Genomic DNA, 24142 nt, shown 5'->3' on the forward strand with positions numbered 1-24142 from the left:
ATATATAAAAACATACATACAATTTAAAACAGTTACATTCTAAAATCACGTCCCACGAAACCCATATACGACCCTCCCCAGGAAAAAAAATAATAATAATGGGTCCTGATGATGTTAAGGACCCCTGTAATCAGAGAGAGGGGGGCAGAGGCACCGTCAGCATCAGCGGCTGGTCCCTCCAAAGGCCCGGCGGAACAACTCGGTCTTACAGGCCCTGCGGAACTCTCCAAGGTCCCGCAGGGCCCGGACAGCTGGTGGTAGAGTGTTCCACCAGGCCGGAGCCAGAGCCGTAAAGGCCCTGGCCCGAGTGGAGGCCAGCTGCGTCATTGAGGGGCCAGGGATCTCCAGTAAATTGGCCTCTGCCGAACGCAGAGGACAAACTGGGACATATGGGGTAATGCGGTCCCGAAGGTACGAGGGGACTTTCAACATATAATAAATACCATAAAATTGTGGATTAAAATCAACAAACTACTCTACCTCTAAAAGACCAGGTGGCAACTTAAAGGATTTATTTTAAATACAGTAAGTTCTTGTACTCTGTAAAAAGAAATAGTATGGAAAGGGTGGGTGGGAAAGTGGGAGGCCATTTGGTGGTAAATCATTGCTGCCTCAACCATGGGTATATGCAGTGGTGTCAATTCAAATGCAGTGGTATCAATCAAATCAGGACTATTGTATTCACCTGCAAGAAAGGAAAAAGTATGCCTCATATATTAAGATAGGCAGGCGTAACACTCATATAGGATTCTAGATGAATTGGATGAAAAAGTCAGAGATTGCCAGCATCAGGAAAATTCATGGTTCTGCCTATAAAAGGCATGGTGGCATTTGAACTATTACATAAATGAAAAGCAGACCCGGATTGTTCAGCGGATGTGTTCTGTAGTTAAAAATCAGACCCGATGTGAAGGTGGGCTTGCCTCAAGGAGAGAACTTGTGCGTAACTGACCTAAATTAGAATATATTAGTAATGAAGAGCAGTAGACTCTAATCTGGAAAACTGGGTTTGTTTCCCACATCCACATGCAGCCTGCTGGGTGACCTTGAGCCAGTCACAGTTCTCTCAGAACTCCCTCAGCCATACCTACCTCTCAAGGCGTCTGTTGCGGGGAGAGGAAGGGAAGGAATTTGTAAACTGCTTTGAGATTCCTTCAGGGTAGAGGAAAGCAGGGTAGAAAAACCAACTCCTCCTCCTCCTCCTCCTCCTCCCCCCCCTCCTCCTCCTCCTCCTCCTCCTCCTCCTCTTCTTCTTCTTCTTCTTCTTCTTCTTCTTCTTCTTCTTCTTCTTCTTCTTCTTCTTCTTCTTCTTCTTCTTCTTCTTCTTCCTCCTTCTTGTACTGGCAGAGAGTTCCCTCTTGCTACTTGACCAATGCAAACGGCCCCTAATCTAAGCCATTTGTTCCATGCAACCAATCACCTCAGATTGGCTTCTGCACATATTGCCTCTAACAAATAACAAACAAATGAGATGTAAATGTGCTAAGCAAATAAATACAGTGGGAAAGTAGGTTAAGGGTCTTTTTGTAGGCTGTCTCGTTTGACCCAAGATTTGGGAAAGACTGATCACTGCCCAAGTAGGGATATCTCTAATTGTTTCTGTATTCTGTTGGATTTATGAAAGAGCTAAATATAGATGTAGAAGTTCCTCAAAATGATTTGCAGCTAACAGTTCCCAAAAGCACAGCACTGACAACAACCAGATACTTAACAATTAGAACTTTAATAGATAAATTTCATCTTTTATTAAATTACAAATTTTTCACATCTTTATGAAATATCATTGAAAAAAAATTCAAAGCCTAATTTCTGGTTTGTGTCAGAAGAACAATGTAGCTTATATCTCTATTTCCTGTTTGGGTTTCTTGTGTAACAAACCAGCAGAGGCGTAGCAAGGGGGAAAAGTGCCCCGTGCACTCTCCGCTCCCGTCCCGCTCCACCCCGGAACGCCCCCGCCCCAACCCGCCACACCCCCACAGGGGCGCCCCCCCGATGCGTCGTGCACTCCCCGCTCCCTTGCAGCTACGCCTCTGCAAACCAGCATGTATGACACCGTCAAACCGGGGTCAAACCTTTGATTTCCACACATTTTTTCTTTCCCCCTTCTCACAGTCTTTCTCATAAGCATGATGAAATATAATTACTGAGATGAAAAACAGGTTTTGCTGCATCTTTTCTTTGCATGCATTTTTTTTTTGCCACATAGCAAAAGCACAATCGAGCCGACATCAAGTATTTTTCAGTTAAAATAATTTCATAGCACATACGTTTAACAATTCCACTGGAACCAGTGGAACTTAGAAGGCGCTTATCTTCAGCTGGATCACACTCCAGATTTTTCCATGATTGTTTACCTTTTCACATTACAGGTCTCCCCCCTAAAGAGGAAATGTCCTTAAATGAATGGTAATTCTATTACTACGCACACTGATTCCGGAAGCTCAGCTCACAATCAGTTATTAGATGGCCACACGTGGTACCACAATGTAAAGATTTAGAGTGTTTCTCCTTCAATATTTCAAAGAGTTCCCAAGATCTAAAACTCATCCATGATACAGCAGACAAAAGAGACTCTTCCACACAACTGCGTCTTGTTTTTCATCTGGTATGAGGTATACATTGAGCATCAAAGCACACACGTTTCATTAAGGCATGTGAGAAACAAAGACACTGTCAGCATGAAAACAACAACAAATTATTGCCGTTAATTTGGCTCAAGTGACAATTGGAAACGTTCATTCAAATCCTAATGGTTGGGATCCAAAGAGCTGCTCCTGGATTGCCCAAGTTAATGAACAGATCCAGGGAAACTGTTCCCTTTTCTCCTGAAGGCAAAAGGCTTGTCTCTAGGGCAAGTGGCCGGCTTTGTACAGAACTCTGCCATGACCTGGCAAATGACCCATATCAAGAAACAAGCCTGATGGATTCTAACTTCTCTTGTTTGCATTTCCTGGTCCCATCTGAGAGACCACCTCCCCTTCTCACTGTGGATGGGATCAAGGATTAGAGGGTAAATGCGTAGCAAAACAGTGGGTCTGTCAGATAGCATGATCCACTGAAGGCATCATGTCAAAACCTGGAGCCAGCACTGTCCATGCTATACCATAAGCTATTTCTGAAAGCAATTTACCACAACGGCTGATTTTTGAGGCCAAATTCCCCTTGCGTGTCAGGAACTAGTGGTGGAACTCTTTAGAACCTGGCCATGACTATCGACATGGCTGAATTGTTGGCCTTTTACTGCTCTTGGATCATAAAGATATACCAAATATTTTAGAAAAATTAGAAAAAATAATAGCATTAATAATAGAAACCCGAATTATAATCGCGGAAGTTATTCCTCATAGCTCCTTACAGGCTAGTCAGAATAATCTGAAAAGCACAGACCCTGCAACTTTAGTATTAACACAGATCTGAAATTCTACATGTGGAACATTTTGTCAGTTCAATATAGGGCAGAGAGGTCAAGTCTAACCTTACTCAAGTTGAATAAAAAAAATCCTAAATATATCATTTGAGGCAACATTGGGAATGTCATACATTGTGAACCGGAGATCTCTTTCTTGGTAGTGCTTTTATTTCTTTGACACGCTGGCCACTGCCTTCTTAGCGGCGTCTTCAAGGTCACTTGCTGAAGTTATTGGAAGTCCGCTTTCATTCAGAATGCGCTGGGCTTCATGGACATTTGTACCTAGGAAAGAAGTGGGGGAACATAAATAATGTGTGCTGCAAATTCCATGGAAACAGTGACGTAGGTATAGATTTTTTTTGGGGGGGGGGTTCGGGGGCGAGGCCACGCCCCCACCTGCCTCTGGGGGCATGTCCATGCCTCCCCAAGCCCCACCCCCAGCCTAAGTGCTTATAAAAGCAGCTCTCCAAGGCAAGGGATGGCAGACTCCCGTGACCCGCCCACCCTGCCTCCCTCACCGGCTGGGCTCCCAGCTGGCAGCCGGCAGTCCCTTCTCTCTCCCCTCCAGGCAGAGGGGTAGTTAGGGAAAATGGAGCTCAGTGCAAAATGTGATGGGCGACTGCTGTGATGCTGGAATCCACCCCCAAACAGCATCACTTTCAATGGTGTTTAAATTAGGGAGCCCAGATTCTCCTTTTAAATCCACCTTAAAGGGAGAATCTGAGGTCCCCAGATAAAACAATATTGAAAGTGATGCTGTTTTGGGGTGGATTATCCCCCACCCTGAAACAACATCACTTTCAATGTTTAAACTGGGGACCTCAGATTCTCCCTTTAAATCCATACCCAAGGTGGTGGATTTAAAAAGAGAATCTGGGAAAATTTGGGGGTGCCTGCTGTTGGGGGTACAATTGTTAAGCTAGCAGCACCAAACTTTCAGGGTATCTTTGGGAGACTCTCCTGATGATACCACCCTGGTTTGGTGAAGTTTGGTTCAGGGGGTCCAAAATTATGGACTCTCAAAGGTGTAGCCCCCATCTCCTATTAGCTTCCATTGGAAACAATGGGGGATGGAGGCACCCGCTTTGGGAATCCATAACTTTGTACCCCCTGGACCAACCTTCACCAAACCGGGGTGGTATCAGCAGCAGACTATCCTGATGATACCACGTAGGTTTAGTGAAGTTTGATTCGGGGGTCCAAAGATATGGACCCTCAAATGGGTAGACCCATCTACTATTAGCTCCCATTGGAAACAATGGGGGATGGGGCACCCCTTTTGGGGATCCATAACTTTGGACTCCCTGAACCAAACTTCACCAAACTTGGCTGGTATCATCAGGAGTGTCACCTGATGATAGCCTGAAATTTCGGTGCCGCTAGCCTAAAAACCGGGCCCCCTGCAGGCCAAAAACCGAAAAACACTTTAAAAATACAAAAACCCACAAACGGGGGGGGGGGGGGGGCGGAGCTTCGGACTTGCAATGGGGGGATCTGAACCCGAGAACCCTCCCCATACCTACGTCCTTGCATGGAAAGGAAAAGGCTTAGGTTGGTCAAGGGAATAGCTTGCAAATAAATGTGCTTTAATAAATGTGTTAGTTCGTAGTTTGAGTTTAACAGCCCACAGGCCATATGCCTATTCGTAAAAACCTTCACAAAAAACCCCCCAAACAGAATTAAAAGCACACGTACAGGTGAATCAAGTACGTTCATTTGACAGTAACAGAATCTTTGATTTGAAGGAGTTTGCAAATGCAGCCCTTCATCTGGGCTACTGGAAGTGCACTGCAACATGCAATCCTGTATGTTTCTCTCTTTGGAAAAAGTGCAGAGAAGGGCAACGAGGATGATTGAAGGATTGGAGCACCTTCCTTATGAGGAGAGGCTGCAGCGTTTGGGACTCTTTAGTTTGGAGAGGAGACGTCTGAGGGGGGATATGATTGAAGTCTATAAAATTATGCATGGGGTAGAAAATGTTGACAGAGAGAAATTTTTCTCTCTTTCTCACAATACTAGAACCAGGGGGCATTCATTGAAAATGCTGGGGGGAAGAATTAGGACTAATAAAAGGAAACACTTCTTCACGCAACATGTGATTGGTGTTTGGAATATGCTGCCACAGGAGGTGGTGATGGCCACTAACCTGGATAGCTTTAAAAGGGGCTTGGACAGATTTATGGAGGAGAAGTCGATCTATGGCTACCAATCTTGATCCTCCTAGATCTGAGATTGCAAATGCCTTAGCAGACCAGGTGCTCAGGAGCAGCAGCAGCAGAAGGCCATTGCTTTCACATCCTGCACGTGAGCTCCCAAAGGCACCTGGTCTGCTCCCGACTAGATGGACTCTGGTCTGATCCAGCAGGCTAGTTCTTATGTTCTTTTGTTCTCTGTTTAGGGACTGCCCCCCCAAACAGTTTTCACTCCACAGTAGCATTTTCTAATATCATTTCAATTTAAACAATAAGAGTTTGTTTTCAGGTAAAATCCCACCCCCCCACAAATACTATTTTATCAAGACATGGATAACAAACTCAATCAGCTCGACGGGTGGGGGTGTGTGTGCTTGACTCCTCCATGGTTAAGCTGCTTGGGGGCAAGACCTCTCAGCCATGATATCACCATTCTCCCTCCCCACTGAGGAATTGTGGGTAGTGTCTGGCCCTTCTAGGAACTGCTGCAGTCCTGTCAACATAGGAAGGACTTTCTGGGGCTCTGAATAACTCCAGCTGGTGAAGGTCAATCTTTTTTCCATCCCTGGTATATGAGATTCTTTCAACTGCAGTTGCCAAAGCTTGAACTTTGGACCTTCGGCACGCAGAACCGGTACTCTGAGCAACAAACCTTTCAGATGCCTCATGAAACTTCTAAACTGTGTTGGGCTGCAAATCATCTAGAGAATGATCATGATGGAATACATTTTCTGGGGTCAAAAACAAGCCTTTTTGAAACTCAGAGTGGTGGTAGCTGATACATCAAGTTCAGACAACGCAAGACTTGCAGCTGCTAAAAAAAGGGGGGGGGTAGGGGGTCCATAAATTAAAAGAGACGTTTTGGGAAAGTGTGCGTTACACTCTGTCAAACTCCTATAAAAGGCAAATGCATAGCTAAATGAGAGGAGATTAATTAAAAGAGATGACTGATTGTTGTTCACATCCTGTAGCTCTTTGTTCATTAATGCTGCCAGAAGACAGGCCCAGTTGAATCGTTCTGGCAGAGCGATCACATAAATTCCACCTCTCCCCAAGCAGTCTCTTCTGCCTTCGGATGCTGCACATTTCGAGCACCTCCTGACAACAGTGGCACCTTGTCACTCGCTAGTCGGAAAGGTGATGGGTGAGACAAAAGGTCTGACAGCGTAGGACAGGCCGTCTCCTAGTAGCCAAACTCTGGCGGCTTCGAAAATCACAAATACTAATGCCAGGAAAAGAGATCAATGCAGAGATGACAGGTACTTTCCTGGAGCCTGGCGACTTCTCAGAGCACTTAGGCCTTGGGGTGAAAGAAATTATTTACAAAAGTGAACGGATCCTCAATTGCTTACTCACAAACCCTTAGAAAAAGGCACTCCCTAGTTCTGTTTGTTTTCTGTCACTTTCTTTCTGTGTCCATAAAGGATTCCCAAATGCAACCTTCCAAAAGACAAATATCACGTTGACCTCATGTTCTGTTTTCCTTTGCTATTAGGGTGCAATTAATATCCTCTTCATATTATAGCTGCTTTGGCCATTTAATCACAGCTTGTCCTAAATGAGAGCAGAAGATAGTTAGTCATTCCAAAGACTACTGTGTTGCAGCGGCTTCTGGATAATTCCCGCTTTGTCAAGCTGTCCAAATGTGCCTTTCACCAGGAAAGATTGGACTTTTTGGGCTATCGTGTCTCGGCTACTGGGTTGGAAATGGACTCTGCTAAAGTTTTGGCTGTTGTTCAGTGGCCCGCCCCCAAGACCCGCCAGCAGTTGCAATTGTTTTGGGGCTTTGCAAACTTTTATTGTGACTTTATTCCACAGTGTGCCATTTTGGACCTTCCGTTGACTGATTTGTTAAAGACTAAGGACAAGGACTCTTCCGCCTCCCGGCCTGGAGCCCCTTTCCTATCAGGAATACACTGGTGCAGTTCAAACATGTTGTCTTGCATCATGAGATGACCAAGCAAGAACATGCACTATTCTATCCTTAATACAAAACAGCTTGCCTCTCTGCCAGGGCAAAATTTGAACTGGTCAACTGTTCGAGGGATTCTCCTAAAATAATGCTAATTATATTTGCAGTTTCCTTTCTGACCGCACCGCTCAATTATGAACCATGAAGAACGCATGCTTTCTACTGTGTTGACAATGTGTCCAGAACACATAGGACAATTGAGAGTACTATTAAGCAAGACAGTAAAAAAATATTTAAAACTGAATGCAGGGCATGCAGAGATCAGTGACGCCTCCAGTCCTGCAGAGATGAGAGTGTATTTCAAAAAGTTGGCAAAGGCCCGTGAAACTATTCCTTGCCCCTTCTGTTTGGAACAGGAACATTCACACATGCCTTGTTCTAAACGGATGCCAAAATCACTCTGGAACACGGATGGTAATTTCCCAGAGCAGGAGCCATGGTCTTCCAGTCAGTTCAGTGCCCACGCAACGAGCAGGGAGCCAATATGAATGGTTGCCTCAGCAGGGAGCAGTTCATTCTCTCCAGCTGGACTGAAATGGACAGTTAGCCCATGAGAACAAAACTGGCACCACAAGTAGAGCTACTGGTGTAAAGTATTCAGGCCGAACTTAAACGAACTGCACACTCTGATTTCTATGGGGCCTTTAAAACGAATGGGACAAGCAGGAAAGACTGTTTAGCTCCTTTCATTCAATCCTGAGGATTTGGTGGTGGCTGGGGGCGGGGGGGGGGGGGCGGAGCATGCCAAGCTCAGCAGAAAATGAATATTCTTGCTGCCATGAAAGAAACAAGCCAGAACACTATTTTTGCCATTAGTTCCGCTGGCTTTCTTGGGCAGCGAGCTGGCCACCGAGTGATATAGGATGCTGGACTAGATGGGCATCATAGTTCAGGAGAGATATTGACCAGCTGGAGCAGGTCCAGAGGAGGGCAACCAAAATGGTAAAGGGTCTGGAGTCCATGCCCTATGAAGAGAGGCTTAGGGAGCTGGGGATGTTTAGTGTGGAGAAGCGAAGGTTAAGGGGGGACATGATAGCTGTGTTTAAATATTTGAAGGGATGCCATGTCAAAGGGGGAGCAAGCTTGTTTTCTGCTGCCTCAGAGACTAGGACACGGAGTAATGGATTCAAGGTGAAGGAAAAGAGATTCCACCCAAACATTAGGAAGAACTTCCTGACCGTCAGGGCTGTTCAGCAGTGGAATTCACTGCTTCGGAGAGTAGTGGAGTCTCCTTCTTTGGAGGTTTCTAAAGACAGGCTGGATGGTCATCTGTCAGGAGTGCTTTGATTGTGTGTTTCTGCATTGCAGGTGGTTGAACTTGATGGCCCTTGTGGTCTCTTCCAACTCTATGATTCTATGATTCTATGTACCACTGGGCTGATCTGGCAGAGGCCTTATGATTTTACTTATTCACACATTTTATGTGGGTCCTATACCATCATTTTCAGAGCCCAATTGCAAAGTAACACAGGGTTGCCAAGTCTGGGTTGGGAAATACCTGGAGATTTTTGGGGTGGAGTTTGAAAAGGGCGGGGTTTGGGGAGAGGAGTGACTTCAGTGGGGTATAATGTCACATAGTCCACGTTCCAAAGTTTGTGAGCTGATCTGTCGCCTGGAAATCAGCTGTACTCCCAGGGGATCTCCAGCTACCGCCTGCAGGTTGGCAACCCTGAAGTAACTCCATGCTACTTTCCTCTTCCACACAGTAAAATGAAGGAGCAACAGATCACACTTTTCATGGATGGTATTTATAAATATATCACGACTGAGCAACAGACTGTATTTCATTGCCATTTTACACGTCCTACAGAGGCAAAGCCAAATCTGCCCTTGAGCTTCCTTTTCTCGCTCTCCCTGTTCTTCCTTCTCCCTCATCAGCCCGTCAGAGAGTTGTGACCCACTTCTGGGTCCTCTCCCGACTCACAGTTTGAGAACCGACGGAACGTTTGGCAAATCAATACTGTTAAAAGCAGGACGGACATATCTAAAGCCGCTGAAGACAGTTAATTGTACTGAAAGCAAATGGACTGTGTTCCTCATCATCAAAAATAGCTGAACAAACCGACTCCAGGGCTGTTTCCAGTGATAGGGAGTACAATCAATTTTCTTTCAGTGGAATTTGAATGAGGGTGTCATCAAAGAGCATTGGACAGAGGCTTTAAGTCAGACAAAGACATTCTCTCTGGAAGTGGTTAAAAAAAGAATCCCTCACTGAACATTAACCTCCTGCCACTGGATGGTGTCAGAGAACTGTAAACAGACTCCCCAACAAGGCTATCAAAATAATCTGTACTTCACTTGCACTGAAACAGGTGTTTAACGGAGGAAAAGTATGGGATTTGAGGAGAGCTTTGTTTTTTCTTATTTCAATTTTGTTACAGAACAGAAAAAGATTCCCCTTGATTCCCCTCAAAGTCTACTACAAGCATGGCTTACGGCCGTCCTCCTGACATTTTTCTAGATGAATTTCGAAAGAAATGAACAGGAGGGGGGAAAGTCATTGATTCCCTCACAATGGACAGACTGGAACGCTGTTGCCAAGCTCTCTCTCTATTCTGCAGTGAACACAATGCTAGCAGACTTTAGTGGCCAGAATAAACTGGGTGTTGTGAGTTTTCTGGGCAGTGTGGCTGTGGTCTGGTAGTTTTTGCTCCTAATGTTTCGCCCACATCTATGATTGGCATCTTCAGAGGAATGTTCAGAGCAGCAACAGTGGTGTAGTGGTGCATTCTAATCTGGAGGAACCCTGCTCTGCCGCCTGAGCTGTGGAGGCTTATCTGGGGAATTCAGATTAGCCTGTGCACTCCAACACATGCCAGCTGGGTGACCTTGGGCTAGTCACAGTTCTTCTGAGCTCTCTCAGCCCCACCTACCTCGCAGGGTGTTTGTTGTGAGGGGGGAAGGGCAAGGAGATTGTAAGCCCCTTTGAGTCTCCTACAGGAGAGAAAGGGGGGATATAAATCCAAACTCTTCTTCTTCTTCTTCCTGTGACATGCCCCTGAAGATGTCAACCATTGATGCGGGAGAAATGTTAGGAGCAAAATCTACCGGACCCCAGCCACACAGCCTTGAGAACTCACAGTACCCAATATGAATATACTTATAATGAACATATAAATAAATACTAGCTTCCTTAAAGTACCCCCCTTTTAAGTCTTTTTTTATCTTTATCTTTATTAACCTTTAATAGGCATAAATAGATCAAGATTTACACAGACACATTCTTCAGTCTCAAGTATAGTTCAGCAGCAAGAAAACAGATCACATAACCTGACGGTTGACCCCAAGGGGCTCAAATCACTTCAGATTCCTTTTTTAAAAAGAAACAGCCAGAGCAGAAGCAAACAACAAATACCCTACACATCAATGCAAAAATACATTCAAATATAAAATTTCAATAAAAATAGATCTGTTTAGCAAGTTAAAAGCAAAATGATACAGCAATAGGTATCCTACCATGCAGATTAGACAGATTGGAGACGATACCTATCTTTTATAGGAAGTTCTACGTTTGTTTTATGTATCATATTTTATATTTAAAAATTTGATTCTGTGCCAAATAATAAAAAACCAATTTGGTTTAGTGTACAGTATAATATATATATATATTTAAAAATACAGTTAAAAAGTAATAAAAAATGGGAATAAATTAGTGCACTTTAAAAAATGGTTGTATCAGGTATAGAGCTACCATCATGCGGTTGTATGTGAGCATTGTAATCTCCAAGAAGAAACGGTATGGCAACAGTGGTAGGTTATTAGAAATTTTCCTACGCCTACCAGTAAAAGGGCGTGAATTAATCTGAGATCGCCAAGCATTCTGCATTTCTATTTCCGGATACACACTCTAGGAGGGACATGGGTAAGAGAGTCGTAATGGAGCCACAAGCGACAGTGTCTTTGTTGTTTTGGAATTTAGGTGATGCTAAGTTCCCACAGTAGAGGCAGAAGGGAAGACTGGTAGATCTGGCTAAATATAAATGCCCGACGGTGGAGCAACAGTGCAAAGTAGCTGCTAGTGTAATTGGCTAGAAACTCCATGCCCAGGAAGGATGCCTAAAAGTTCGAGGAGAGAACAGACTGGAATTTGAATGAATAGAAAGCCAAGCGTTTGCTATGGTCTCTCTTCAGTCTGTCTCTTTGATTTGGTAGAAGATAAAGTTCTCTCATTGCTGCCTTTTGAAGGACAGTTAGATCTATTCCAATGCTCCTAATTTTGTTGGTAATCATTGGTAGTACCTTGGACCATTTGGGAGACGTAATTATCTTTAAGTAGGTGTCTTGTTAATGTCAGCCATCCCAACGGATCTAAAGTGGATCCTTGAGCCCAGGAGATTTTATTGTGCTTGAAAATCCAAGCTAAGGGTTTTGAGCTGTGGATGAGTCCCACATTCAAGACACGAAGAGTGGTGAGAGTGATACCTATTGGGGACTCCCATTACTCTCTTTCCTTCAGAAATGATGCTTGGATTAGATCAAATTTCTGAGTTGAAAGCTATTTGATCCATATGTGGGATCCCAAAGTAAAGTGCGAAATATCTTTAGGACTCACCCTTTGCTTGGAAAATCTTCTGGCAGCAATGATGGGTTAGAAAAACCCTTCCCATAATAGAATTCATGAAATTACCTGAGTAGCAGCGTTCTTTTCCTGGAAGTTATGGAGCAAGATCTTTGTAGTGATCCACTGCACAAATTATGTATTTAAGGAAATTTAGGCCTAACATATTTAAAAAGATCTTGGACCTGATTAAGATGGATGCTATTGATCTTTCCATGTCATCTGTTTCCAGCGAAAGCCGAAGTTGAGAAAACTACTATTTTGGATTCTCAATTAATGTAGTTAACCTTCAGTTCAGTTTATATCACAGTAGTTGAAGAATGCTTTAAATATCCTCATAGGAGACCAACTCTGGTTTTCGCGATAGAGATAGCAGTATCGTCGTATACAGTAGCAATGGAATAGGGATGGCCTCCTGCTTCTCAAGGTGGATGTCCTTCTACCAGTGTTGAGATAGTCTTACAGGTGGCATTTATATATAGGGTTGAAATAAAAGGTGCGAGGTGGCACACACCCCTGTTGGTGACTCCACTCTTGGGGTAGGTGGTATTTTGTTGGAGAGTGAGCCCTGAATGGTTCAATTTTACACCTGGCAGGAGGAAAATTGCACTGTAATGCCAATTCGGCCTCCGGATTAGTACATGAATGCTTGAGGGATCCATGTCCATTTGGTCTAGTTTGGACCAGAGAAGGGTCCTAGAGACATCTGTCGAAGGCATTACTCTCAGATCCCAAAAAATGCTACGTGTAATGATAGCTCTCTTTGTCCTTGGTTTCGGTATATTTGTCCACAAGAAAAAAGAGAGGGAGTGAGACAGTGGTCAACCGTGTAGATTTCCCGGCTGCCTAAATCCATCCCTGTTCTGGACCTATAATCCTGTTTCTTATTTTGGCTGCCATGTCTCTTAGTTTGCTCCTCAAGATATCTTCTGCATAGAGTTCCCCTACAGGAGTTGATAGTAAGCTTCAATAGGTCCTGAAGTTCCTCTGGTCTGTTCGTTGGTTACCTTTCTTATGGATTAGCACTGATAATTGATGAGGAGGAGCCAAGTTTCAGGAATTATTCCATACTGGTCAATGAAGGAGAAACAGCTTGGTGACTAAAATAGGGGCCCATTACCAGTCAATTGTGTTCCAAGAATACCCTCGCCATGGGGATCCCAGTCCGACCTGGGGCCTTATTTTTCTTTAATCATTGATGAATTAAATGATGTATGTCCCTCTAGTGTGTAGTGAGATGGCCATGACGGAGATGTTGTCCTCTGTTCCAGTTTCTCCTATATATATCAGATGTGCTAGTGGGATCCGCAGAAGGAGAACTGAGAAATAGTTGGTCCATTAGGGTTCAAGTTTACATTTGCGGTTATGCAAGTAATGATTGTAGGAAGGTCCGCTTCACTCATTGTACCCAGGAATTGTTTGGTGTTGATCTGATTTTAGGGCATCAGATAATATTGTCCATTGAGTATTGGCAAACTGGTCTCTTTTAGTTTGTAGTAGGTAGTGTTTGGTGTCTCCTTTTCCCGTTGTAGATGGGTTACTAGGGATAACGCGAGTGGATTGGTGACATTAATACGTGAAGTCTTAAATATCGCTCTCAACCAGTCTTTTTTGACTGGATTAAGCAGTCAAATGTCGAACCAGCTTGTTTTAGGAGCCATATTGGAATTGAGTCGGCATTGCTAGTGAATGTAGTCTGGTAAATTATCCTCAGAGAAGCATTCCATGGTAAGAGTGGGCTTGGATCAAGAGTTAATAATCAGGTCTCTTCAAATTAGGTAAGAGTGATCATTGACCAAGGTGGATGATAAGGGTTGCATTTGCCAATCCCTAGGCCACTCAGTGGATTTTTCTGTATAACTTTTTTTGGTTTCAGAGAGCTTTCCATAGTTGAAACCCCATTGTGTAGAAGTACAAGAGTCCTTCAGGGATAGCAAGAGTAGGTAAGTGGTCACTTTCTGCATGCGTTTCCAATCTTGGAAGGAGTGGATGCCGAGTTCTATGAAGTTAGGTGTACCAAATTCCATAATCTATTATGCTGCATCCCCTGATGGAGAAGAAGCAGCTGTAAACTAGCCAGAGTCAGGGAAAGTGGGTGGGAGCCATTAAATTATTGATTTATTTCTTGACACAGACAAAAAATCGAGTTAGGAAATGACCACTTTTCTATTTTGATTTTGTATCAACTTGAAGTTAAGTTGGATCCGGGTAAGTTAAAGGCCGCTTTTCAGTCCTTCGCAATTACAGTTCTTTCTGGGATCGTTGATTCCTTTGCTTATTCTGGTGATTAAGCAAGTCACCCAACATGAGGCAAAAGGTGTCAGGATATTCCATCTCCTATGTTGGAAATAATGTTTAGTAAGAATTGGATCTCCATTGGACTAGTCAGTCTAAGTGGGTCTGTAGTTTGTTGGAGGTAAGGTATACATTAGTAGTAGTAGTGGTTTTGTGCATACGTCAATGAGTAAAGTCTGAGCAAGAGGTATACATTGAGCAAGGTGTTTCACTTTAGGGGATAGCTGATCTCTCTGATGATCAAAAAAGCAAAGACCGAAAGCAGCGTCCTCTAGGGTTGGATTTATAACCTGGTAAAATGATAGAATTGGAAGCCTTTTAATTTGGGAGCATCCTGTGACCAGGTTTCTTATGAAGATACAGTCAGAAGTTAGCAAGAAAATCCATTAAATCGCAGTCTTCTCTTTTAGATCTCCATCCAGCTATATTCCAAGAGAGTATACTGATAATATTTGGGCTTGTGCTGGTGGTAGTGGACGGTGGGCAGTCAGCTCAGTTGTTCCAGTTTGTCCCAGTCCCATTATCATTGTAGATGATGCAGCCATTGGCTGCTGTGGTGGAGTGTTGTAGGTTCAGAGGGGTGACTGTTGTTTATTGACCCCTGAAGTCTGGTTGTCAGGAGCTATAGTATTTTCATCCTTGTTTGCTTCCTTGTAACCTAAAGATTTTAGGAGCCGGGCAGCAGGAGTGTATTAGCATGGGCTGGTTTGAGATGTTCTTTGATGTTTCCAGTCTGTCTCTGTTACCTGCTTGTTCAGCTGGGCAATGGGTTACAAGGGCCTTGATCCGCCTGTCTTGCTGGAGTCAATTTGAGATGGAGAAGCACCCTCTCTGTAGTAGCAGATTCTAAAACAATGAGGAGTTGTTGGAGATATGTTGGGAGACTTACATGGCTGCCTTAGCATTCTGAAGGTGGGGCCTGCTTAGTTCTTCCAGTTCTTGAGCCCAGGATTTGCCAGAGTTCGATGGATGAGATTCTATCTGAAGAACCCTTGAGGGACCAACAGGTGATGTCCAGCTCCATCAGGTTCTTCATTGGTCCTGGGATTTTGGGAGTTCAACTCCGGTCTGATTGAGTGGTTAGCAGAGGCGAGATCGGCTGGCCTGGTGAAGAGTTTCAGTGTCAGCTGCTGGAGGGTAGCAAAGAGCTGGCAGAGGTTGTATATCAGCTGAGTTAGCTGGGGAGTTATTTAAACGACTCAAGGGAGCTTGTCTGAGCCAATGAGGTTGAGTGCCTTAGAGAGATCATTTGATGGGAAGTTGCCATATCTTTGGACAGTGACTCAAGTTGGCTCCATTCTTCCATAGTTTTTTGTAAGGTCTGTGTAAATACCTGCTTGGAGCATTATGTATAAAGATTTAAGTTGGTGGTCTTCTGCACAGTTGATACCATGCTGATGAGTGGGGACTTTTTAAGGTTATTAAAAACTCTTATGTTGATGTCGAACTTCTGTAAATAAAATGTTCTAGAACTCAGGAGTAAGGATGGGGACTCTGCTGCATTGGAAAGTTAACAAGAGTCTCCTGTAACCCGTGCAGTAGGTAAGAGTTCTGTAAGACCTTAGTTGAGTCTCCCTTGATGTACAATCTAGTAGTTGGCTCAGGAATTTCTTATTACTGGAAGAAGCTGGACCATCTATTAAGGTTCTGCTTGTTCCTGCCTATTGATATTACAATGTGATTCCTTTAGCACCAAGGCAAGTTGGCTTTGTTTTGATCCACAGGCAATGAGGGGCAGTCTTGGCTTGAGGGTTAATAGGTCCATTAAGGTCAGCCACTTGTCCACATTGATGTGAGTTCAGACTCTGGTCCACTCAGGATGGTTGAGCATAAAACCTTGGAAAAGTATTTTTTCCAATACATCTAGCTTAGAGAACCAATATTGCTGAATTTGGCTAGCAGCAGCTCAAAGGATTTAGATATTAAAATTGCTTCCCTTAGATAGGAGTTCAGTTAACGTGACCAGACTCCCTCATGCGGGTCAGGTAAGGAGTTCCGGCTTATTAATATAATTATTCCTCACTTATCACAGCTTCTTTGGAGCTAAAGGCTCATTATCCAGTTGTATTTACAAGCTCAAAGGCTCAGTTCTGCTCATCCCCAGTTGTTGGCTTGCCGGAAGAGATAAGTTATTGTTTGTTAAAGGGACCGCAACATCGGGTAAAGCTTGCTCAAAGGCTGCAAATCTGTTTGATTGTTCCAAATCTTCACAGAGGTCAGTCCCTGTGTTTTGTATAAAATGGTCCAATTCTGGTTTGTTTGTTTTGCTTCTGGCTGTTTGATTAGGCGAGGAAAGGGTCTTTTCTTCCCCCATTTACTTTATTACAGTAGTTGTAATTGCAGCAGTCAGTGCGGTCTCACAAGCAGAGAGGAAACAGGAGGAAAGTTCACCAACAAAACACACCAAGGCAGCTCGGTAATTTGGAGCATTAGTGGCATCTAGTTACAGGTTGTAGCAGTTAGAACAGATTGGAGCCAGGGAAGTGAGCCAAAAGGAGAGATAAGAGAATCAAATAAACTTAGCTTGCAGCGGAGAGAGAATCAAAGCAGCCGTCCCGTCGCCATCTTGACTCGTCCCACCCCTTTTTAAGTCTACTGCAATGCTTAGTGTGAAGAAGAAGATTTCGTACTCAAGGCGGTTTACAAACTCCTTTCCCTTCTTCTCCCCACAACAGACACCTTGTGAGGTAGGTGGGGCTGAGACAATTCTGAAGAACTGAGAGTAGCCCAAGGTCACCCAGCAGGCTTCATGTGCAGGAGGAGCAGAAAAACAGATATGGTCCACCAGACAACAGTCTGTTGCTCACGTGGAGGAGTGGGGAATCAAACCTGGTTCTCCATATTAGAGTCCACCACTCTTAACCAGTATACTACGTAGCTATAGGGAAATTGTTCACAGTGACTTAAGCTCAATAAAGTCACAGAGACCTTCAAGCATCCACCTTGAACCAAGAAAAATCCTGACTGGGCTGGTAGGAAGAATCTGCAACACTGCCACTGATTTTTCAAAATACTCTCCAACAGTGCCATCCTAAGCAGAGTTATACTCTTTTAAGACCATGGAAGTTGATGAGCTTAGAAGGGCACAGTTTGGAGAAAGATCTCTTGTCCTTTAAAATAAGCTGTTAAGAAAAAATGCTGGCTTTTCAAAACACTGTTAGGATGATAGAGCTACAGTGTGATCCTAAGCAGAGTTACACCATTCTATGTTCATTGAAGTCACTGGGCTTAAGAAGGTTAGGAACTCTGCATAGGGCTGCAGTCCTACAGAGCGGTTGGCAGACCCACCTGGGCTGTGGACCTATGAAGGGCCAGACAAGACATTGTATGATGCAAGCTATAAATCTGGGCTCCAGACATTCCCACTGATATAGTGAAAAATGAATCAGAAGCCGCTTGTCACATTAATTTTAGAAGCTACGTGATAACGGGCCAACCGGTCCTTGACAATTAGGAATGCAGAATGTCTTTTCAGGGGGCTACCTGTGCTAGCCTCTTTCGACAAAAACAAACATTCCTCTCTCCTCCATTTTATCCTCCTCCTCCTCCTTGTGAAGCAGATTAGGCAGTGTGTGTGTGACTGGTCCAAGTTTCCATGACAGAGAGGGGATTCAAGCCTAGGTCTCCCAGATCTTAGTCTGACACTTGAATTTCTGCACCCAACTAGAGAACATGATAAGCACTATCCTTTCTTCCACAGAAAGATGTTAGTAGGGTCATATATTCCTCCGCCACAGAACAAAGCATGCTGGACCTTCACTGTTGCTGAATGCTCTGCCTGGGTCCTAGTGCCTACCCAGTGCACCTCCCCCCATCTGTTTAAAAGTAAAAATACATTTTGTCATAAATGCTTTTGTATCAACGTATCATGTTCAACAATGCGCAAAATAATGGTGTTGACAAAGGCAGCACATAAAAATGAATGATAATTCTCATATTCATTTGGGACTATATTCGAATGTGGAAGCATACAATTTTCTCAGATGCTCCGCCTCAACATTAAGCTATTATCTTTCTGTGCAACAGAGTATAGGTAAACTGAAATACTATTTAGTAAGTAGTTGACATAATAATTCTACCTAATGGTAAGATTCCAGTAGAATATTACTAGATCAAAGGAATGGATTTTGGTCTATTGTTGGACTTCTGGGGAAATGGCACTTCACTTCAGTTGAGCCTCTGGGAGCATCTAACCCAGAGGTCTGCAACCTGCAGCTCTCCAGATGTTCATGGACTATAATTCCCATCAACCCCTGCCAGCATAGCCAACTGGCCATGCTGGCAGGGACTGGTGGGAATTGTAGTTTATGAACATCTGGAGAGCCGCAGGTTGCAGACCCCTGTTCTAACCATTCTTGCAAAAAGGAGATATTTGCTGGCTTGTGGAGCGAGCATTTGTTTTCTCAGCTCCCACCTTTCCAGATATCGGAGACCTAAAATTCAACAGGTGGACTAGAAAGCGTTCAATATAGATCCACTAGTTCTGAAAAAATCTAGGATCAGCAAGTTTGTGTGAGCCATGAACTTTGAGAAGTAGCCTCCCCCTCCTTTTAAAACTCCATATCATTCTTTTCCTTTCCTATTTCAGTTTTCTCTTTGCCTATTTTTCATTCCTTTAATCTTTCTTCCTCTCCTGGAGTTTTTTGCCACAAAATAAAAAAAATATATTTTTTAAAAGAATGTGGGCGTTTTGTTTTAGACAGAATTGTCTGAGCACTGGGATACCAGGAAGCAGAAAGTATGATACAACTGGCTGTCTAAAAATTACTCCAATGAGTCTTCAACCCTCTCTTCCCGATATGCTGCTGTTACACAGTCATTTGACAAAGTTATGCCTTAATTGTGAATTAGCTCAGTGAGGGTTAACCTAGTTGGTGACTCCTTCATAATACATCTATAAGACCTACAGAGCCTCACCAAACAATTCAGCATGGAGTACTCATACCCTGCAGGTATCACTCCTTAAGTCAATAACAAAGCTGCTGTTTGGAACAGTAGGGACCAATGTATTTACAAAAGTATTTCTTTGCACATTAGCTACCTGGATTCAGGATGCCTACTATGCAGCTGAGAGAGCTGCTGTGCTTATGTTATATATTCTCTCTCAAATTCACATTGCTGTTATCCTGAAGTATTTTTTGAGGTTTCTGGTACACGTAGGTTGCAATCAAGGCATTCCACCTAAACATCAGGAAAAACTTCCTGACAGTAAGAACTGTTCGACAGTGGAATGCACTACCTCGGAGTGTGGTGGAGTCTCCTTCTTTGGCAGTTTTTAAAGAGAGGCTGGATGGCCATCTGTCAGGAGTGTTTTGCTTATGTGTTCCTGCATTGCAGGGGGTTGGTCTTGATGGCCCTTTGGGTCTCTACCAATATGATTCTATTAAATGTTACAGGAGTCAACATGGCATAGTGTTTAGTGTCAGATTAGGATCTGGGAGGCCCAAGTTCAAATCCCTACTCAGTCATGGAAGTTTATTGGGTGACATTGGACCAGTCACACATTTTTAACCTGACAGGGTTTGCTGTGAGGGCAAAATGGAAGCGAAAAAACAATATTTATTTATTTATTTATTTATTATTTTAGATTTATAGGCCGCCTCTTCCCCGAAGGGCTTGAGGCGGCTCAACAACATGGCTGTTATTAACAGCAACTCAACAACATAACCTAAACATTAAAACTTAAACATTAAAAATATCATAAGAACATAAGAACAGGTCAGCTGGATCAGACCAGAGTCCATCTAGTCCAGCACTCTGCTACTCACAGTGGCCCACCAGGTGCCTTTTGGGATCTCACATGCAGGAGGTGAAAGCAATGGCCTTCTGCTGCTGCTATTCCCGAGCACCTGGTCTGCTAAGGCACTTGCAACCTCAGATCAAGAAGGATCAAGATTGGTAGCCAGAGTTGCTTTGGGTCCCCACTGGTTGTTGGAAGAGTATGAATAAATGAATAAATAAAATGTATACATTGTACCAACACAGAGAGGTGAAACAGAAAGGGGGCTATCCAACTGGAATTAGCCGTTGTACAATATGGCTAACATGTATCTTCCAATGTAAATAAACCTCTGTCACTTTTGTTAAAAGTTATAATCTCTGAAGGAAGAGATCTGGGCTCCAGGGTTTAAACTGGGCACACTTACTAGGGATTGGGGTGGGGTGGGGGGAACTAAGGGGATCTGACTTAAGTATTTTGCACATACCCTGACCTAACTTGAACACTGATGATTCTTGGGGATTTTTTTGAGGGGGGGGGGGGAGGCTCAACCCAATTAATCTATTTCACATACCGTGTTTCCCCGAAAATAAGACAGTGTCTTATATTAATTTTTGCTCCCAAAGATGCACGATGTTTTATTTTCAGGGGATGTCTTATTTTTCCGCTCCACAGCTGCATGCTCTGGTGTTCTGTTCTACGGGCATGTTTCCAAACAAAAACTTTGCTATGTCTTACTTTCGGGGGATGCCTTATATTTAGCACTTCAGCAAAACCTCTACTACGTCTTATTTTCAGGAGATGTCTTATTTTCGGGGAAACAGGGTAGGGCTGTGTGTATATAGGCAACAAGGTATAAATGTATACAAGAATCAGATAAATGATAATCAGACCCTGCTGGTCTAGCTGGTGGAGGGGAGTTTACCAGGCTGTTGGTGGGAAGTATATATTTTTTTAAATGTTGCCCATGTGGAATGCTGTAAGCTAAAAACTAGCATACCGGAGAAAAAGACTGTGGCTTGTTGTTTCTGCTTGATCTGCTAACTTTCTATTTGCATGGAGGTTTTTCGTGTGGTTAAAAATGTGACTGCCACCTGCAGTCTGAAGTGGCACACTCTATGCTTTCCACTTGGGAATTCTAATAGTCTCATTCTGCTTCATCGCATGGACTAAGCCCGTGGTGGCGAACCTATGGCACTCCAGATGTTCATGGACTACAATTCCCAGCAGCCACTGCCAATTTGCCATGCTGGCAGGGGCTGATGGGAATTGTAGTCCATGAACATCTGGAGGGCCATAGGTTCGCCACCACTGGACTAAGCCCAAGAGTTCATCTGGTCCAGTGGTCCCTAATAGGAAGAAGTTCTTGTGACCAAATATAGCCACTATGACTGCCTCAGTTCACTTCCGTGGAGGAGAAGAGGCACAGATCCATGAAAGAATTCACAGATGGGACAGCTCCTCCACTAAAGTGAACAAACAGTGAGACTTGAACTGAATTGGAGCTCTGTGTGAATATACGTGAGCATGCAGATGAGTGAACTCTGGACTGGAGGCTACTGTTAAAATCCAGAACATAACATTACTCACCCCTGTTCCTTAAAGAGCCAGCACGTTAAGAGCAGGTGGATTATAATCTGGAGAACTGGGTTTGATTCCCCACTCCTCCACCTGAGTGGCGGAGGCTTATCTGGTGAACCAGATGTGTTTCCGCACTCCTACATTCATGCTGGGTGACCTTGGGCTAGTCACAGTTCTTCAGAACTCTCTCAGCCCCACCTACCTCACAAGGTGTCAGTTGCAGGGAGAGGAAGGGAAAGGAGCTTGTAAGCTGCCTTGAGTCTCCTTACAGGAGAGAAAGGTGAGGTATAAATCCAAACTCTTCTTCTTCTTTAAAAAACAAAACAAACCACCCCTTGATTATTAGCTGATTGATTACTTATTTATTTTTAAGGAATTGTTGGTGTCCGTTTTCCAACAGGAGAGTAATCCTTTAGTATCCACTAGTAAACAGCTTGCAATTATTATACTGCTGAGAACAAAGATTTGTCCAGAAAATCCTGCTAAATCAAGACAGACCTGACTGATTAAAACTTTACTCATCAAGACATTTGTAATATATTGCATGAGGGCATACAGCCTTTAAAGCACAGGCCACCAATCTATTAAGATTTATGGGAATAATCACAAATCTGCAGCTGAAGAAGGTACCAAACAGACAACACAAAATGCATTGGACCTCTGGTCACTATTTTATGAAAATAAACTGTGATCTGCTGGCTTTTGCAATAATAACAATTATTATTTGTTAGTCTCGTATGCCGCCCTTCTTTCTGATGGGCTCATGGCCACTCACAACATATTCAATACCACATAAAACCAATATAAATATAGATAAAAACATTTCAAAGCATTCTAAGTCTGATGGCATTGATATATACATAATGTAACGGGGAGGGGGAGAGAGGCCAAAATGATGGACACCCTTAATTGCCTCAACCATAAGCCTGGCAGAACAGCTCCATCTTACAGGCCCTGTGGAACTGTATCAGATCCCACCGGGCTCTGGTCTCACAGGACAGACCATTCCACCAGGTTGGGGTCAGGGTCAAAAAAGTCCTGGCCTCGTTTGAGACGGGCTGGACATCTTTATGGCCAGGGATCACCAGTAGGTTTTCATTTGCCGATTGCAACGCTCTTTGGGAAATGTATCAAGAGAGATGGTACCCTGTAGGTACCCTGGTCCCAGACCGTTTAGATCTTGAACCTGATCCTGTACTCCACCTGGAGCCAATGCAGCTGATGGAGCACCGACTGAACCAGTGCCCATCATGGGGTCCCTGTATGGGCCCGTGATGCTGAATTCTGCACCAGTTGGAGCCTCCAAAGCAGGCTGAAGGGTAGCCCTGCGTAGAGCAAGTTGCATGGGACACTGTGGCAAGGTCAGTTTGGGAAAGGTAAGGTGCCAATTGTCTCATCTGGCATAGATGATAAAATGCTAGGTAAGTTACTTATGCAACCTGAGCCTTCACTGTCAAGGGACCTCCAGACTCCTGATGATGTAGAGTTCAACCGCATCCCATCAAATATTGGTAATTGGCATCCTCCTCCCGAGCCTCCTCAGCCCAGCCACAGGATCTCTGTCTTTGCTGGATTTAGCTTCAGCCAGCTCCTTTTCAGCCATTCCACCCCAGCCTCCAGGCAGCTTGTCAGTAAGGATGCTACTTGCCAATACATATAGCTGGGTGTCATCCTCATATTGATGACAAACCGGCCTGAACCTCTGGATTAGCCCAGCAAGAGGTTGCATGTAGAGATTAAATGATATCAGCAACAGAATTACCCCTTGTGGGACTCCACACACTAAAGAATAGTGTGTGGAAGTCCTCTCACCGATTGCAACTCTCTGCCTCTGGCGCTGGAGAAATGGGTGCAGCCGCTGTAAGGCTGACCTATGGATCCCAGTGTTGGTAAGGCAGCTGGTCAAGACGTCATGATCGACCACGTCAAATGCTGCTGTCAGATCAAGTAGGAACATCAGTGCTGACCTGCTTTGGACCAGATGTCCCTGAAGGTTGTCTGTGAAGGAGGTCAGAGCTGCCTCTGTTCCATGGTCAGGGGAAAAATTGGATTGGAGTGGGTTCAAGGCTAAAGTTTCCTCCAGAAAAGCCTGGAGCTGCTTTGCAGCCGCTCTCTCAACTACTTTAAGAACATAAGAACTTTACTCAAGAAAGAAAGATGGGACACCACGAGGTGGTTGAAAAGATCTAAAGAATCAACGGTGTTTTTTTTAAAAAAGAGACCTCTTTCAGTCCCTCAGGGAAGGTCCCTGTATTTAGGGACAGAATAACAATATTCGCTAGGACAGCTCGCACTGCGTGCTGTGACTCCCTTCCATTAATTGGTTCTCATGACTCTTTTCGTATCCTTTTCCTTCAAGGGGAAAAGGCTCTCTCCAGTGGAGGACAGTGGACAATCTTTCTTTGTTGGTAGGAGA

General features: G+C 43.9%; 1 protein-coding gene across 1 annotated transcript in view; it reads right to left on the bottom strand.

Annotated features, from left to right (window-relative positions):
- Positions 1-1704: 1704 nt before the first annotated feature.
- Positions 1705-24142, bottom strand: part of SUCLG2 (succinate-CoA ligase GDP-forming subunit beta) — a 271779-nt gene continuing 249341 nt past the window's right edge. The window contains exon 11 of the mRNA XM_048490767.1: positions 1705-3691. Coding sequence (XP_048346724.1) covers positions 3576-3691 — 116 coding nt within the window. The 3' untranslated portion in view covers positions 1705-3575. The remainder of the gene's footprint in view (positions 3692-24142) is intronic.

Source organism: Sphaerodactylus townsendi, linkage group LG03, assembly GCF_021028975.2.
Source record: "Sphaerodactylus townsendi isolate TG3544 linkage group LG03, MPM_Stown_v2.3, whole genome shotgun sequence".
NCBI classification, from domain to species: Eukaryota; Metazoa; Chordata; class Lepidosauria; order Squamata; family Sphaerodactylidae; genus Sphaerodactylus; species Sphaerodactylus townsendi.